This window comes from Barbus barbus (genome assembly GCF_936440315.1).
Source record: "Barbus barbus genome assembly, chromosome: 26".
Lineage (NCBI taxonomy): Eukaryota > Metazoa > Chordata > Actinopteri > Cypriniformes > Cyprinidae > Barbus > Barbus barbus.
Window position 1 is genome coordinate 26,743,556 of NC_136754.1, and position 17,661 is coordinate 26,761,216.

The 17,661-nt window shown below is 37.4% G+C and overlaps 1 protein-coding gene across 1 annotated transcript in view; it reads left to right on the forward strand.

Annotated features, from left to right (window-relative positions):
• Positions 1–1,058: 1,058 nt before the first annotated feature.
• LOC306846468 (low-density lipoprotein receptor-related protein 8-like) overlaps positions 1,059–17,661 on the forward strand; it is a gene marked incomplete at its 5' end in the record, with an annotated part of 102,368 nt that continues 85,765 nt past the window's right edge. The window contains 2 exons of the mRNA XM_079379888.1: positions 1,059–1,125; positions 1,527–1,658. Of these exons, the coding sequence (XP_079236014.1) occupies positions 1,059–1,125; positions 1,527–1,658 (199 nt within the window). The remainder of the gene's footprint in view (positions 1,126–1,526; positions 1,659–17,661) is intronic.

Consider the following 17,661-nt stretch of genomic DNA (forward strand, 5'->3'; position numbering starts at 1 on the left):
ACCTGCCGCCTGTTTACATTATCTGGGTATATGCCAAGTTCATGACAATAGGGTCTTTGCCTCTGTAAATGTTTCCTTTTGAATACCTTGTTGCCATTGGCCATGTGCATAGCTAAGCAGTTGGGGGAGGGGCTTCAGTCCCATCTTACTGCTATTAAAATGACTGATTATCCTGTCAGGATAGCTCTGGCCTAGTTTTGACTGACAGAATAGTTCATGCTGGCACAGCGCCACAGATGCAGTACTATATTACTGTAACTCTTTTACAAGGTCACCTAACCCCATTATCTTAATAAGGATTATAATTAATGCAATTTCAAAACTGATAATCTCATGCTTTTTCTGCCTTCCCATATTGCTTCAGGGTGATACGTTTTTAAGGAAATGTGTGTGAACATCCCGGAGGGGTGGAGCAGGGTTTCATCAGATTTTTAGGCTAAATTATCCATGCACTCAATATCTGTTTTCAATATCTCAGGGAAAACTACTATTAGATTGAATGAACTGTGCAAGTCACTTTAGCATATCAAATGAATAAATACAATGACATTTACACACAAGTTGTAAAGGTTATTGGAGTATGTTTTACAAGAAAATACAGTTTTTTAATCCATATACTTCAAAATGTCACGCGTGTTACTTGCCTTTGTAAAATAACTGAAATTTATTAGCAATTTCTGTGTGAAAACTGTACATTTTGAATCCAAATTCTAGGCCGATCACTTATCTAACTAATAAAATAATAATATTTATTCATATAAAACATACAACTAAATCAATAATTAAAGCAAATAATTAATAAACGCTAATTGATCCCTTACAGTATTTATAATGGCATACGTATTGTATTGTTTTGACTCATTTTCTAGTAAATGGTGTTTGATAGCACGCTGCAGTTTTTTTTGTTTTTTTTATTGCAAGCAGTGCAGTTATTAATATTCATACTCGCTTACGTTTGATGTCGTCATTGGTTGAAATGGCCAGTGAATCTGTTGGAGATTCAGTGAAAGGAGCGACGCGCTTTTGTTTGTGGATGAACACTGTAACCCGTTTCGGAAATGTGGACAGAAATTGGGAAATTATTATTTTTTCATTTTTTAGTTTGGGAATTATACTCCGCGAAAGGTTTGTTGTATTCTCTTCTTGAAATGTAATTATCCGGAGTGAATGATGCTGTGTTGGATATGTCGTGGGTGCGAGAGACTAAACACTCCTGATCCTACAGACACACTGCAGCCTTGTGCTTCCACATTTCTGCCTTTAAATCCACAAAGAAACACTTCATTTAAAAAGCTAGTTTGCAACACGGGTAGAATAATAACGGAGGGTGATTTGGCAGCATATGCGTTTATTGTTTCATGAGCAATAGCACTGAAAGAAAGAGAAAGATTTGTAGGTGTATTCTTTGTCATGGCTTTATTGAATTGCGCGTGCAGTAATAGAATTGGAAGCACGCTGTGTGTTTGGATTCGTGTGTTTTTGTGCAGCCTGTATTGTGATGGTCGCAGGTTATCTGTCGTTCCCAGGTACTGAAACTGGGGCTGAGACGGAGTGCGAGGATGGACAGTTTCAGTGCAACAATAAGAGATGTATTCCCACCATATGGAGATGCGATGATGATGATGACTGCTCTGACAACAGCGATGAGGAGAACTGCTGTGAGTAGCGTTTACTCACACTGACACGCATGTGAAAAGAGCAGAGAGCAGTGATCAGTGACCAAACAAACACCAGACCACACGCATCAGCATTTACTGGGTTTAATGACCTCTGAGATTTTTTAAAACAATAACTTTTCGCTTTTTATTTACTGACTGTGCACTTGTCACAAGAAGAACAGCATCAAACCCAGAATCAAATTGTCAAACTCTTTATAGAATAATTGTTGACTGTCGATTTTTTTTGTGTGCATATTTCAAACCTTTATTAGTACATAAAACCTAACGTAAACAAATGTATATGCCAATATGCCTATGTTTGGGGTCAGTGAGATTTGTTATTTGGAGTAAAACAGTAAAATTGTACTATTGCAATTTAAAATAACTGTTTTCTATTTGAGTATACTTTAAAGTGCAATTTATTCCTGTGATGGCAAAGCTGAATTTTCAGCATCATTACTATAGTCTTCTAGAGTACAAAAATATATTCTTTCAGTATGAATAGAAAGTTTAAAATATCAGCATTTTTAATATGTCCCTTCTGAATAAAAGTATTAATTTCTCTAAAAAATTCCTATTGACCCCAATTGTATGTGTGTGTATATATATATATACATACATATATAGCCCAGATATACATAGCCCAACTAGCTCAGATATTAACATTCAATATTTGTTTAGCTAATAATACTATTAGACTTTGCATGTTTGAAGACCAAGATCACACTCTTTTTATAAAACTATGTATTTCATTAATGGAAAATAAAGCCACGTTCACTCAAAGAACTATAAAGATATAGTTTTAAAAATCATTCTTAGTATTAAAGAATAGTCCACACCACCGCTAAAGGCACAGAGAAACGATATCATTGGAATCACTTTCAGAATGATTTTTTTTTCCAGCTGATGAACGATACAAACATTGACACCCAGTCAGAATCAGATCCTGCTATAACGAGCTCGAGAATTTAAAGTGGCAGACGAGCGTGTGCTTAGAAAAAAACAGAAGATATTGTCCATATCTTTATAATTATCGTTCTTGGTGTGAATGGGGTTTAACTGACTCATAGAATAACTGCAAATTTTAAATGTATTTAATGTGATTTGACTGTTTTTGGAGCATAAACTATAAAAACAAAAAGTGTGGAATTCATCCAGCTAGACATTCCCAGCATTCCATGCATTGTTCTCTCATTAGATGGTTAATTGTGGTACAAGACCAATCCATGTACGTGTGTTTTTTATAGTAACTTTCTCACATACTTTTAAGAGATTTTTGTCAAGTGTGTCTTGCCTCATTGCATCAGGTTATTTTTAAAGACTTCAAGCTGAAAACAGGTCAAAGTGAGTGCTTGTTTTCTTAAGCAATTTGTGTGTCACCACATCATGCGCTTGTTGAGTTTACTGTTATGACTGCTCCTTCAATTTTTCTCAATAAAGGGCAGTCATGCAGTCTGAAGTTATTGCATCCAAGCAATGCAACACGTCCATGTGGGATCCTGCTTGTCATAATGAGGAAATGTTTTGTATTGATCCAAGCACACAATTAGTTACTGCAGATCTAGAAGTATTTTTTTTTGTCTTATGTATAATAGCACAGAATGAAAAATAAGCCTGTTTGATTTTCTGGCGTTGCAACTAGATTCTTGATCCTGATCTATAATTCCTTACCTTGTTCTAACAACTATTGGCACAGACACCGCTGACCTCCACCCCAACGGATTCCCCTGATGCTCCTCCATCCCGTCCCATCCCCCCGTGTCCCTTTAATCCTCCTCCTATACCAGCACCCCCACCCCCATGTCAAATCCAACGGATTTATCCGCACACTGTCTATATATCCGCCTCTAATGCATGACAAGGCCATGCGTATGTGTGTAGAATCATGTGATGAGTTCTTGATTCGTGACCTGCCCTCTCCATAGCGTACATTGAGTGTCATGAAGATGAGTCATATTTGTCAGGCTTATTGAGACGTGCTGAACTGTCTTTCTGCAGTTTAAAATGATTAATAATCTGAGACTGAGAGTAAAATGAGTCATAAATCATAAATGTGATAAGCAGCAGATTAGGTATAGCAGCAGTTTTGCTTCAGGCCCCAGATTTTACTTTCAAGTGTGACCTGGTAAGAACTCTAGCCGCTGCATTTTGGACTATCTATAGCTTGTTTATTGAAGACGCAGGACAACCACCTAGCAGTGCATTACAATAGTCCAGTCTAGAGGTCATGAATGCATGAGCTATCTTTTCTGCATCAGAAACAGGTAGCATGTTTCGAAGCTTGGCAATGTTTCTAAGATGGAAGAATGCTGTTTTTGTAACATGGGAAATATGATTTTCAAAGGACAAGTTGCTGTCTAATATAACACCCAGATTTTTGACTTTAGAGGATGTGACAGTGCATCCATCTAGTTGCAAATTGTAATCCAAGAGATTTTGTGTACTGTTTTTTGGTCCAATAAGTAATATCTCTGTCTTATCTGAATTTAATAGGAGGAAATTATTGGTCATCCAATCTTTTACATTTTTTACACAATCTATTATCTTAGATAGTTTAGAAGTTTCATCTGGTCTTGTTGAGATATATATAGTTGAGTATCATCAGCATAACAATGAAAACTAATCCCGTATTTTCTAATAATATTACCAAGGGGCAACATGTATATTGAAAATAGCAGAGGACCTAGGACAGATCCTTGTGGTACTCCATACTTTACTGGTGATAATTGAGATGACTGCCCATTTAAATGGACAAAGTGGTAGCGATCGGACAGGTAGGATCTAAACCATTTTAAAGCCTGCCCTTGAATACCAGTATAGTTTTGTAATTGATCTATGAGTATATCATGGTCTATAGTGTCGAACGCAGCACTAAGATCAAGTAATACTAGCAATGAGATGCAACCTTGGTCTGAAGCAAGAAGCAAGTCATTTGTAGTTTTAACAAGTGCAGTTTCTGCACTATGGTGAGGCCTGAAACTTGACTGAAATTATTCATAGAGATAATTTTTTAGCAAGAAGGAGCACAATTGAGCAGACACAACTTTTTCTAAAATTTTAGACATAAACGGAAGATTTGAAATGGGTCTGTAATTTGTCAGTTCATTAGAATCTAGTTGCGGTTTCTTAATAAGAGGCTTAATAACCGCCAGCTTGAATGGTTTTGGGACGTGACCTAAAGATAACGATGAGTTAATATTGAGAAGCGGTTCTTCTGCTACAGGTAACAATCTTTCAGTAGTTTAGCGGATACAGGATCTAATAAATACGTTGTTGGTTTACAAACCCGATTCCAAAAAAGTTGGGACACTGTACAAATTACGAATAAAAAAAAGAATGCAATAATTTACAAATCTCATAAACTTATATTTTACTCACAATAGAATATAGATAACATATCAAATGTTGAAAGTGAGACATTTTGAAATGTCATGCCAAATATTGGCTCATTTTGGATTTCATGAGAGCTACACATTCCAAAAAAGTTGGGACAGGTAGCAATTAGAGGCTGGAAAAGTTAAATGTACATATAAGGAACAGCTGGAGGACCAATTTGCAACTTATTAGGTCAATTTGCAACATGATTGGGTATAAAAAGAGCCTCTCAGAGTGGCAGTGTCTCTCAGAAGTCAAGATGGCAAGAGGATCACCAATTCCCCTAATGCTGCGGCGAAAAATAGTGGAGCAATATCAGAAAGGAGTTTCTCAGAGAAAAATTGCAAAGAGTTTGAAGTTATCATCATCTACAGTGCATAATATCATCCAAAGATTCAGAGAATCTGGAACAATCTCTGTGTGTAAGGGTCAAGGCCGGAAAACCATACTGGATGCCCATGATCTTCGGGCCCTTAGACGGCACTGCATCACATACAGGAATGCTACTGTAATGGAAATCACAACATGGGCTCAGGAATACCTCCAGAAAACATTGTCGGTGAACACAATCCACCGTGCCATTCGCTCTTGCCGGCTAAAACTAGATGGGTCAAAAAAGAAGCCATATCTAAACATGATCCAGAAGCGCAGGCGTTTTCTCTGGGCCAAGGCTTATTTAAAATGGACTGTGGCAAAGAGGAAAACTGTTCTGTGGTCAGACGAATCAAAATTTGAAGTTCTTTTTGGAAAATTGGGACGCCATGTCATCCGGACTAAAGAGGACAAGGACAACCCAAGTTGTTATCAGCGCTCAGTTCAGAAGCCTGCATCTCTGATGGTATGGGGTTGCATGAGTGCGTGTGGCATGGGCAGCTTACACATCTGGAAAGGCACCATCAATGCTGAAAGGTATATCCAAGTTCTAGAACAACATATGCTCCCATCCAGACGTTGTCTCTTTCAGGGAAGACCTTGCATTTTCCAACATAACAATGCCAGACCACATACTGCATCAATTACAACATCATGGCTGCGTAGAAGGAGGATCCGGGTACTGAAATGGCCAGCCTGCAGTCCAGATCTTTCACCCATAGAAAACATTTGGCGCATCATAAAGAGGAAGATGCGACAAAGAAGACCTAAGACAGTTGAGCAACTAGAAGCCTGTATTAGACAAGAATGGGACAACATTCCTATTCCTAAACTTGAGCAACTTGTCTCCTCAGTCCCCAGACGTTTGCAGACTGTTATAAAAAGAAGAGGGGATGCCACACAGTGGTAAACATGGCCTTGTCCCAACTATTTTGAGATGTGTTGATGCCATGAAATTTAAAATAAACTTATTTTTCCCTTAAAATGATAAATTTTCTCAGTTTAAACATTTGATATATCATCTATGTTGTATTCTGAATAAAATACTGAAATTTGAAACTTCCACATCATTGCATTCTGTTTTTATTCACAATTTGTACAGTGTCCCAACTTTTTTGGAATCGGGTTTGTAGATGCACTGATAAGTTTATTTAGCTCTTCCTGTCTTATAATTATAAAGCACTGCAGTTTTTTCTTTGGGTGTGATGAATGAAGCTGAAATACTAGACGCAGTAGAATCTATGATTTGTTATTGTATTTCTGATGTTATCTATTTTATCAGTAAAGAAATGCATAAAGTCATTACTATTAAACTGTGAGGGAATATTTAGATCGGGTGGCGTCTGTTTATTTGTTAATCTAGCCACTGTGCTAAATAAGAACCTTGGATTGTTTTGGTTATTATCTATGAGTTTGCGGCTATGCTCTGCCCTGGCAGCTTTTAGAGCCTGTCTATAGCTGGACATACTGTTTTTCCACGCAATTCTAAAAACTTCCAAGTTAGTTTTTCTCCATTTGCGCTCAAGATTACGAGTTTCTTTCTTGAGAGAATGGGTATAACTGTTGTACCATGGCGCAGTACGTTTTTCTCTAACCTTTTTCAATTTGAGGGGGGCAACAGCTTCTAATGTATTAGAGAAGATAGTGCCCATGTTGCTAGTCATTTCGTCTAGTTCATGTGTATTTATGGGTACACAGGGCAGTTGAGATAAATCAGGCAGGTTATTTGTGAATCTGTCTTTGGTGGCTGGAACAATAGTTCTGCCCGGACGATAACGGAGTCATATAATTAATATCAGTAATACGCAGCATGCACGATACAAGGAAATGATCAGTAACATCATCACTTTGAGGTACGATATCTTTATCGGTAAGATCAATTCCATGCGATATAATTAAATCTAGCGTATGATTAAAACGATGAGTGGGCCCGGTGACGTTTTGCTTGACTCCAAAAGAGTTTATTAGGTCAGTAAACGCAAGTCCTAATGCATAATTTGTATTATCAACATGAATGTTAAAATCTCTGACAATTAGCAGTTTATCAACATTAACCAATAGATCTGAGAGGAAATCTGCAAACTCTTTTAGGAAATCTGTATATGGCCCTGGCGGTCTATGCAGTAGCCAGAGCAAGAGATAGGAGAGATTTATTTTGCATATCTAACAGTGTAACATTAAGCAGAAGTATTTGGAATGAATTAAACCTCCTGTATCCTGTTTTCTGAGTAACATTGAGAATATCACTATATATTGTTGCCACACCACCGCCACGACCAGTCTGACGGGGCTCATGTTTATAACAGTAGCTTGGTGGAGTAGACTCATTTAGACCAAAATATTCATTTGGTTTAAGCCAGGTTTCAGTCAGGTAGAGTACATCAAAATTATTATCTGTGATCATTTCATTTACAATAACTGCTTTAGGTGTGAGTGATCTAATGTTTAGGAGCCCAAGCTTTAAAAATAGTTTTTGTTAATTTATTTAGCGTTTTTCTGGTTTAATCACGATCAGATTTTTTCTAGATCCTGCATTAAATTTATATTTTGACCTCGCTATTCGGGGAACAGACACAGTCTGTATAGATTGGACAATGCAAGTACTTCTATCATTTAAGTGGGTAGAACAAAAGTCATCATAGCAGTTATTTGAGAATTGGCTTATTAGTCAGATGGAGCGTAGCGTCCTGGAGTTGTCCGACAGGAGTTCCGCTCCGACTCTGCTGGGGTGCAGGCCATCAGCACGAAAAAGCCTAGGACGCTCCCAGAAAAGATTCCAATTATTAACAAAGAGCAGTTTCTGTTCTTTACACCATGACAATAACCATTCGTTTAAAGCAAACATTCTACTGATCTATTTATTAATTTATTATTATACAAACTTATACAAACATATACAAATTTATTCAAAATTATACAAAAATAAACAAAAATTGTCCTTCAAATTCAACATAGTAATTTATTAATATTAATTTTGGCCCATTTTTGGGTCCTGAAGCACCATACTGTAGAGTAATTTCTGCAGTAATTAATTTTTTTTTTTTGGACACACGGATACTTGATCGTGATCCAAAACTCCACACATTGTTCCACTAAAATCTGGCACAGAAACAAGAAGAGTTGAGCTGTGCCAAGTGTTGATCCATCATATTAACCTCTTTTTATTTAATTCTCCCATATTTTCCGCTTTTTAATGTGATTATAATCCGAAGGGCAGGAAACCAGCCAGAAGAATTAATAAAAATGCAGTTTTACACCATACGTGTTGCGTATGTGGAAATGAGGGTTCCCTTTTTGTCAAGAGCAAAGCGTTTAATTTTGGAATGTGATTTTGCATGACAGAGGAGGCAGGAAGGATTCCTTCATCTCAGAGACAAGCATAATGTGAACGCTCATATGCCTTTCTGTGTTTGATTCATTTCCTGCTGCATTAGAAAAACAAAACATTTCCAAACAATACTGAATGTGGAATTTAAAGGCTTCATATCAAGAACACTGAATGGCTGTCAGGTCCACAGGAAGGCTTACAAATAAGTCCAATGATACTACACTACACCAAACAGCGTATGGCAGGTGATACTGAAATACGGCCCTTTCACTATCACCATAGCACTGCAACCCCACGCGGCCTCTGTACAGCTGTAGCTCCCGTCTGTGGGCACCTCAAGAGGCTTTTCTCTCCGTCTGCCCAAAAAAATCTTTTGTATTTGGCTCGAGTGCGAGCTCCGTTTGAGTGCAGACTCCCACTCAGAGAATGGTGGAAAACCACTCAAAGGTCACCACAGAGAGAGACCTGTAGGGACTGGCAGAATAAAAAAGCAAAACCAGAGAAGAGTAAGACGTAAGATTTGATGTTTGGAATAGAATGAAAAGGAATAAGAAAACGGCAGTTATTTAAAACAGAGCGGAGTGAGAAATAACCAGCAGCGCTGAACAGTGATCTTTAGACCTGGACTTAGTGCAAGAGAATGTTATTGAAAAGAAGGCATCTCTGGAGGATTTCTGTAGCAGATTGTGAAGAGCAAAGATTCTAATAATGATAAAAGGCTCATGGGATGTCTGCATTCTCATTATAGAGTTAAGGAGATGTTCACATAACTAGGCCTATCTACTGAATTTTAACTACTGAAGAGACCGTTTGCAACCCTTTCACCTTCAGAGAATTGTAACAAAATATAACAAGTATGTTTGTCCAAATTATGCATTACAAATAGGACTGTGCAGTTATATTATAGCACAGTTTTTGTACTGTTTAATGTTTTGTGCTTAAAGATGCTTGATTAGTCATCTTGCTCGATAGTCAAGGTTTCTTGTAAGGTTCTTGGACTTGCAGCAGTTATGTAATTTCATTTGCATATGTATTTTCCAGCCTCATGCTGCCCCTTTTAATTTAGGATAACCTGAAATCACAATTTTTACTTTCGTAATGCATGTTCCTGGTTTATTGCACAGAACAAAGTGCACATTATTAAAATGGTCTACTATTAAGAGCCTTAAGATGTTTTAAAATTTACATTGTGGCATTATTTTCAGAACAAATTGCATATTTTACCCAAATAAATTTTTTTTCTTTAAGATTTCTATATGTAAATGCACCTTTTTGTCATCGCTCTAATGCAAAATCCATAGTCTCATTACTAGCATTTGTTGTCTGTCACGGTGCACACAGCAAGGATGAACGAGGGCAAGACAAGGCAGACACAGACAGGAACACCGGGGAGTAACGAGTAGACCAGACCACACGAAACTGAACAGGCAGGACTATAAATACACAGGTTAAAATCACACAAACACATCTGAGGACTTACATAAGTCCCCCCTCTCGGAAGGCGCGTCCCGCGCCTTAACAGATCCACCAGGGGGGTGGGTGCTCTGGAGGCCTCTCAGGACACACATGGACAGGAAAACAGGACGGGGACCTCCAGAGCGGAACAGACAGAATGGAGGCCATGGTGGAGCTGGGAGCTCCAAAGGCCATGGCGGAGCAAGGAGCTCAGGAGGCCATGACAGGTGGTGCTTGTGGCCGTGGCCTTGTCCCTCGGCCAGGCCACTCCTGTCGGAACCCTTCTACCCCCCCCCCAAAAAAAAAATTCCATGGGGCAGCTAGGGGTTAGACATACAGGAACAAGACAGGACAGGACAGCCCACAGGAAGCCCTCCTGGGCTAGCTTGGAAGCTGAGGCTTCTTCTGGGCATGACAAGGAGTCAGGGGCCCTCACAGGGTCCCTCAGCAACCGCTTCCACTTCAACGACAAGGAGAGGCAGGCGGCTGGGAATTGCCTCCGTGGCCACAACCAGACGAGCCCCCGACGAGTCTCCACGGACAAGACAAGATAAGACTTGATGATTAAAACTGTTCCTGAGGTCACAACAAGACTTAAAACGGCACTCCTGGCCGGAACTAGGGAACTGGAGTCAGCGGCGGGCTTGAGTCAGCTGCGGCTTGGGAGAGCGTCGGCGGCGTCAATCTCCCGCGAATGGCGGGCTTGGGAGAGCCACGGACGGCGGCGTCGATCTCCCGTGAACGGCGGGCCTGGGTGAGCCGCAGACAGCGGCGTGATTGAAGGAGCGGCAACCCGTGAACTTGACGAACAGCCAGCGGGCTTGGGATAGCCACAGCTGGTGGACAGAACAAACAGGAACAAAACAAAAGAACTTTCAAAAACGGAAAACAAAACAGTGAAAAGGGGCGCCGCTTACTTTTGTGGTCTGGTCTTCTGTCACAGTGCACACAGCAAGGATGAACGAGGAACACAGAGACGAGGATGTAATCTCAAATAACAGTCTTTACTTCAAACAAGGCAGGGCAAGGCAAGGCAAGGAAAGACAAGGCAAGGCAAGGCAAGGCAAGGCAAGGCAAGGCAAGGCATGGCAAGGCATGGCAAGGCAGACACAGACAGGAACACTGGGGAGTAACGAGTAGACCAGACCACACGAAACTGAACAGGCAGGACTATAAATACACATGTTAATCACACAAACACAGCTGAACAGAATAAACTAATAATCACATTAAACAAGGACAGGAAACAAACCAAATAAGGACACATGAGGCGGGAACACATGACACACATGACAGAGGACTGACATCGTACTGCCTTTAATTACTTAAAATAATTTATTTAGATTTTTTAAATTATTACAAAACTGTATTTTTACAGAAATAAAAAAAGTGTTTACAGTAATGAGAATTCATTAAAAATAGTTAAAGATAGAAAAGACCAGATGCACTTAAAAATGGAATTAATCAAAATTTGGGGTGAAAATATTTTTCAAGATTTATTTTTGTCATTTTCACCATTAGGATTGAACAGATGAGAACTGACAGGAAGCGAAGTGGGAGAGAGATAGGGGACGGGATCTTTGCTCATGGTTTGTGATGCATTTTTTTTTTATCTAAATGGATAGTTCACCCCCCAAAAATTCTGTCATCATCTTCTTTTGTTCCAAATCTGTCAGTGGTCACCAAAACTGTTTGATTGCTGACATTCTATGAAATATCTTCTTTTGTGCTTCACAGAAAAAAGTCATACAGTTTGGAATGAGGGTGAGTAAATGATGACTGAATTTTCTTTTTTTGGGTGAACTATCTCTTTGACCTTCCATAAATGCTCTGTGTGGACTGAGGCTCTGTATATTGAACATCGGTATGTCTTTTCTTCTGAATAAGAAAGAAAATTCCATGATGTGTTGATTTCAACAGAACTTCACTGACTTTGAGTAACCAATCCCAGATTTGCCTCCAAAGTCTTGACATGTGAATACCTGTGGATAGGCCTTTGTGGGGTTAGTCTCCTTATCCCTACAGCAGATAATCAGTCTGAGAAGTTTCTCCCCCTCCTGTGTGATCTGGGTTCATGAGCCAGCGCCCCGATGTGGCTATTAGGATCTCAGTGGTTCAAATCCACCCATTATCTGTGATTAGTCAGCGTGATGCTGTGGGAAGATTAGTGGATGCTGAGCAGGAGAGCTTAATGTTGACATCAAGGAATCAGCTCATACCGATGCATAACACATATCTGTTAATCCGTTCTTGTGTGTGCAAACCTGTTATGCTAATATTCTTAGAGGACAAACTCGATATGCATCTAGTTTCCCATATATCAGTCAAATATATGTTAAACTCTTTCTAAAGTAACATCTTTATTGGCATTGATGGTTCCAGAAAGAACCTTTAAGATGCATTGAATCTTTCCATTCCACAAAAGGTTCTTTATCGTGAAAAAGGTTCTTTATATGTTCTTCACACTATGAAAAAATGGTTCTTTTCAGAACTGTTCACTGAAAGGTTCCAAAAAATGCTGTTCAGTGTCATTGCTGTGAAAACCTCCTTTTGAAATCTTTATTTTAAGAGTGTGGGTGAAGTTTTTAGGTGTGGTAACGGCGAGATTGAAGTGGAAGTTCACCTGAAAGGAGGCAATCACACTGTCTGGCTCTTTCAATGTGATAATGCTGGCCTATCGTCTTCACAAACGTTCTGCAAATCTGGGTCAGACTGTTGAAACAGACAGACTAATTGCCAAGTAAACAGCTCACCCACTCGAATATCATCACTTTCAGTCACATCTGAATCAAAAGATCTATATGTCTGTCTGTCTGTCTACGTGTATCTATCTATCTATCTATCTATCTATCTATCTATCTATCTATCTATCTATCTATCTATCTATCTATCTATCTATCTATCTATCTATCTATCTATCTATCTATCTATCTATCTATCTATCTGTCTCTCTGTCTGTCTGTCTGTCTGTCTGTCTATCTATCTCTCTGTCCGTCTGTCTGTCTGTCTGTCTGTCTGTCTGTCTACGTCTATCTATCTATCTATCTATCTATCTATCTATCTATCTATCTATCTATCTATCTATCTATCTATCTATCTATCTATCTATCTATCTATCTATCTATCTATCTATCTATCTATCTATCTGTCTCTCTGTCTGTCTGTCTGTCTGTCTGTCTGTCTATCTATCTCTCTGTCCGTCTGTCTGTCTGTCTACGTGTATCTATCTATCTATCTATCTATCTATCTATCTATCTATCTATCTATCTATCTATCTATCTATCTATCTATCTATCTATCTATCTATCTATCTATCTATCTATCTGTCTCTCTGTCTGTCTGTCTGTCTGTCTGTCTATCTATCTCTCTGTCCGTCTGTCTGTCTGTCTACGTGTATCTATCTATCTATCTATCTATCTATCTATCTATCTATCTATCTATCTATCTATCTATCTATCTATCTATCTATCTATCTATCTATCTATCTATCTATCATCTATCTATCTATCTATCTATCTATCTATCTATCTATCTATCTATCTATCTATCTATCTATCTATCTCTCTCTCTGTCTGTCTGTCTGTCTGTCTATCTCTCTGTCCGTCTGTCTGTCTGTCTGTCTACGTGTATCTATCTATCTATCTATCTATCTATCTATCTATCTATCTATCTATCTATCTATCTATCTATCTATCTATCTATCTATCTATCTATCTATCTATCTATCTATCTATCTATCTCTCTCTCTCTGTCTGTCTGTCTGTCTGTCTGTCTACGTGTATCTATCTATCTATCTATCTATCTATCTATCTATCTATCTATCTATCTATCTATCTATCTATCTATCTATCATCTATCTATCTATCTATCTATCTATCTATCTATCTATCTATCTATCTATCTATCTATCTATCTATCTATCTATCTATCTATCTATCTATCTATCTATCTATCTCTCTGTCCGTCTGTCTGTCTGTCTGTCTACGTGTATATATGTATATATATATATATATATATATATATATATATATATATATATATATATATAAAATAGTAATGAGAATTCAAGTGTTTTTTATATTTATTTTTACATTTGTGTTCTAGTTTCTAGTTCTAGTTTAAAGATAAAGAAGATTTTGTTTTGGATCTGAATTGTCTCACAGGTCATGCTTATAACATTTTTGCTGTGTTTTCTGTGCACATGTAATTGTAGTGAATTTGCAGTGATTATTCTCTGATCCATGTTATTTTAGTTTAGTTTCTGTCACAATAGATCAGTAACACATACATGATGACCGAGAGCTCCATAATTCACAGATCAGTAGAAATACAAAATGGGTGCGATTTCAGAACCACTCTCTTCCATCTGTGTTATTTCTCTGCTTTCATAAAAAATGGAAATTTATCTCAGAATACCATTATTATCTTCTGACATAGATTTTTCTCTCTTGAAATCCATTGCAGTCCATTACTGATATGTTGGAAATGAGATGAAACTGCTGAAAGACTAGACAGAATGTAATATCTCTATGCTGACTGAATTTTAAATTTCTTTTGAGATCAAGAAAAGTCTAACAGTCCTCCACAATACAGTTGACTTCAAAGACTCGCTCCAGTCTTTTATGAAAGCGCTATATCTGGTGGCCCAGTCTGTCCACACTTTGCTATATGTTAACTACTGTGCTTAACAGAAATCCATAATATTGATCTACTAAAATGCTCTTTTTGTGTCACATTATCAAAGAGATGCAACAGGTTTCTGGCTATGAATTTACACACACCTCTTCTTCTCTCTAAAAACATACAGGCCCATATCCTGTCTGGTTTGATCACGGTGTAACTTTGTTTCAGACAACCTTAGACAGGTGTTTTCATCATGTGTTTTGCTTTTGCTCTTTTTGTACACACAAGAACACACAAGAAAGCAGTATAACTACTTATTGTCTCTTTATTACCCCAATATTGGCCTATTGGTCATATGGTAATGAGGGCAAACCAGAAAACTACATTGCTTTGCAGACTTGCTGTGACTCAGCAAAACACAGCCATAGAAATGACATAATCCTGACTGACCCATTTATTATTAATGCTAAATTAACGGTATGTCAGTGACTATGGCACATCATTGCTAGCGGGCTTATGTAAGTGAAAAAGAGCTTGTTTGCCAACATTCTCTGGTGCCAAGTCAACCATGCTCATTCTAACAGTATTGTTGTCTTGTTTTGAAAGTGAATAATGGAAAGAAATGGAGTAGGTTTTACTTGAAAAAAGGTAGGAAACTATTTTTAGTCAGACATTTCAGTGAATTTAAAAGCATGCTTTCAAGTAGTGGTCACACTTTATATTAGGTGGCCTTAACTACTATGTACTTGCATCAAAAAATAAGTACAATGTACTTATTGTGGTCATATTGTATTGCAAAACACTTTTGCTGCTATTGAGGTGGGATACGGGTTAGGTTAGGGACAGGTGGTATGGGTAGGTTTTTTTAAGGGTGGGTTAAGGTGTAAGGGATGGGTCAACAGTGTAATTATAAATGTAATTACAGAAATTAATTACAGATGTAACTACATATAGGTATTTTTTTAAATATAGGTACAATATAAAAACATGTATGTACATTGTATCAAATTATTAATTTAAATGTATGTACATAGTATTTAAGGCCACCTAATATAAAGTGGGACCCACATAGTTTACTTACTCTATTTCAAAGTAAAATGTATTAACTAATTGTTAGTTAGTATACTTTTAATGAATATCTTATTCCTTAGTAAATGTCCAATAAAATATCTGAACATAAGTCAATAACAATAATAATACATTTTCCATGAAAAATATTTTTATTCAATGTCTGAATTATTGTAAATTCATTCAATACACCTTCTGCAATTTCTTCTGTCCACAATTCTTTTACTCGGACAAAGCAACTGACAAGTTAAATAACACTGGTAACACACATAGTGTACTAATTGCACAGGTTTAAGTATAAACTCAGCTTACCTTGAAATATACGCTTCATTCAAATGGTTGTCAGTCTGTAGACACACATTAATGTTCAGCTCTACAAAACAACACACACAGTATAAATTAATTGAATCAATCTCTATTTTAGCACCTTCAAGGCTAACAGAGATACAAAACAAAAAGCAGAGATTCAAAGTACACAGTTTTAGCACTCATATTTACATTAAACATCTGCCTATTCTATATTATTTATATGTGAATGAAATATACTTATGTGCTAATCGTTTTCAACACAGATGTAGTACGCTAACTCTCAGTTGATTGCATTGGCTAAGCTAATTAGCCAATCAGCTTGCTAACTCAACTCGGTTAGCTATATTAATAGTTTAACGCGTTAACATGTTAACTTGGTTATCCATGTGCACATCAAAACAGAATTACTGTATTCTAGAAAGTGTTATCTTAAATCCTGTTAACATTCAGGAGACATGAACATTATCAATTTTCATTATTAACTTGATAACCTTCTCAATGGTTTGGGTTAAAGCTGTAAATTGATATTACATATGCGACTGATGATGAGGAAAATCTGAATTCCTGGGGCCAAACTCATGAAAAACATTCTTAAAGGGGCTATATTTAAATATGTTAATGTTATTAATCGCTCTTTTATTGCCAATGTGTGAACACCTTGTGTTTGAGACTGTTTTTTGGGGGGATGCTTTTGCTGGGAAAGTCAAAAGGATGTGACGCATGCTCCCGAGAACTTCCAAAACGAACACTCATACAATGTTCAGGTTAATGCCGAAAGAGCTATTCTGCACTGCAATGTCTGTGTGCTTATTTTGTTATTTGCAGCACATATTAATCTATTAAGAATCTTGATGTTCGTTAACAGTATATATAATTGCTGCAAGGGTATTTCCAAATTGTATTTACTTCTAAGAAAAGAGCTTTGGCTGACTTTATGAGGGCACTAAATCACGTTCAATCTCTTGTACTTTGTGTGTGCACGAATGTAATATATTACTGGCTGAAGTTCACTTAATGGCCACAGGTGTCACTAATAACAAAGGTTTCTGAATTCTACATAAAGCCCATTTAATCTTCTGAACTGCTAACTTGAGAATAAAGTTAAGAATATTTTGTATTCTCAAAAACATTTTATAAGAATGTTCTTATATTTTGTTCTTAAAGACTGTTCTAAAGATTATTCTAAAAACAAAACACCAGAAAATAATGTTTTCAAAAAGAACTTGCCTAAAATCTTGCCTAAAAGATTCTTTTCTTTCCAAAGATAAGAAGTTTAATTTTATTTCACATACTAAGCATTACAACATAACATTAAATACATGAAGGATAACGTTTTGTCTTGATTAGTTATGCTTGACGTGACTTGCTGATTTAGGAATTCAGTAACAATACAAAATTGACTCAAATAGGGACCTTGTTTGGACATACTCACACACAGAGATACATGACACATTCACTCTAGAACAAATGCAA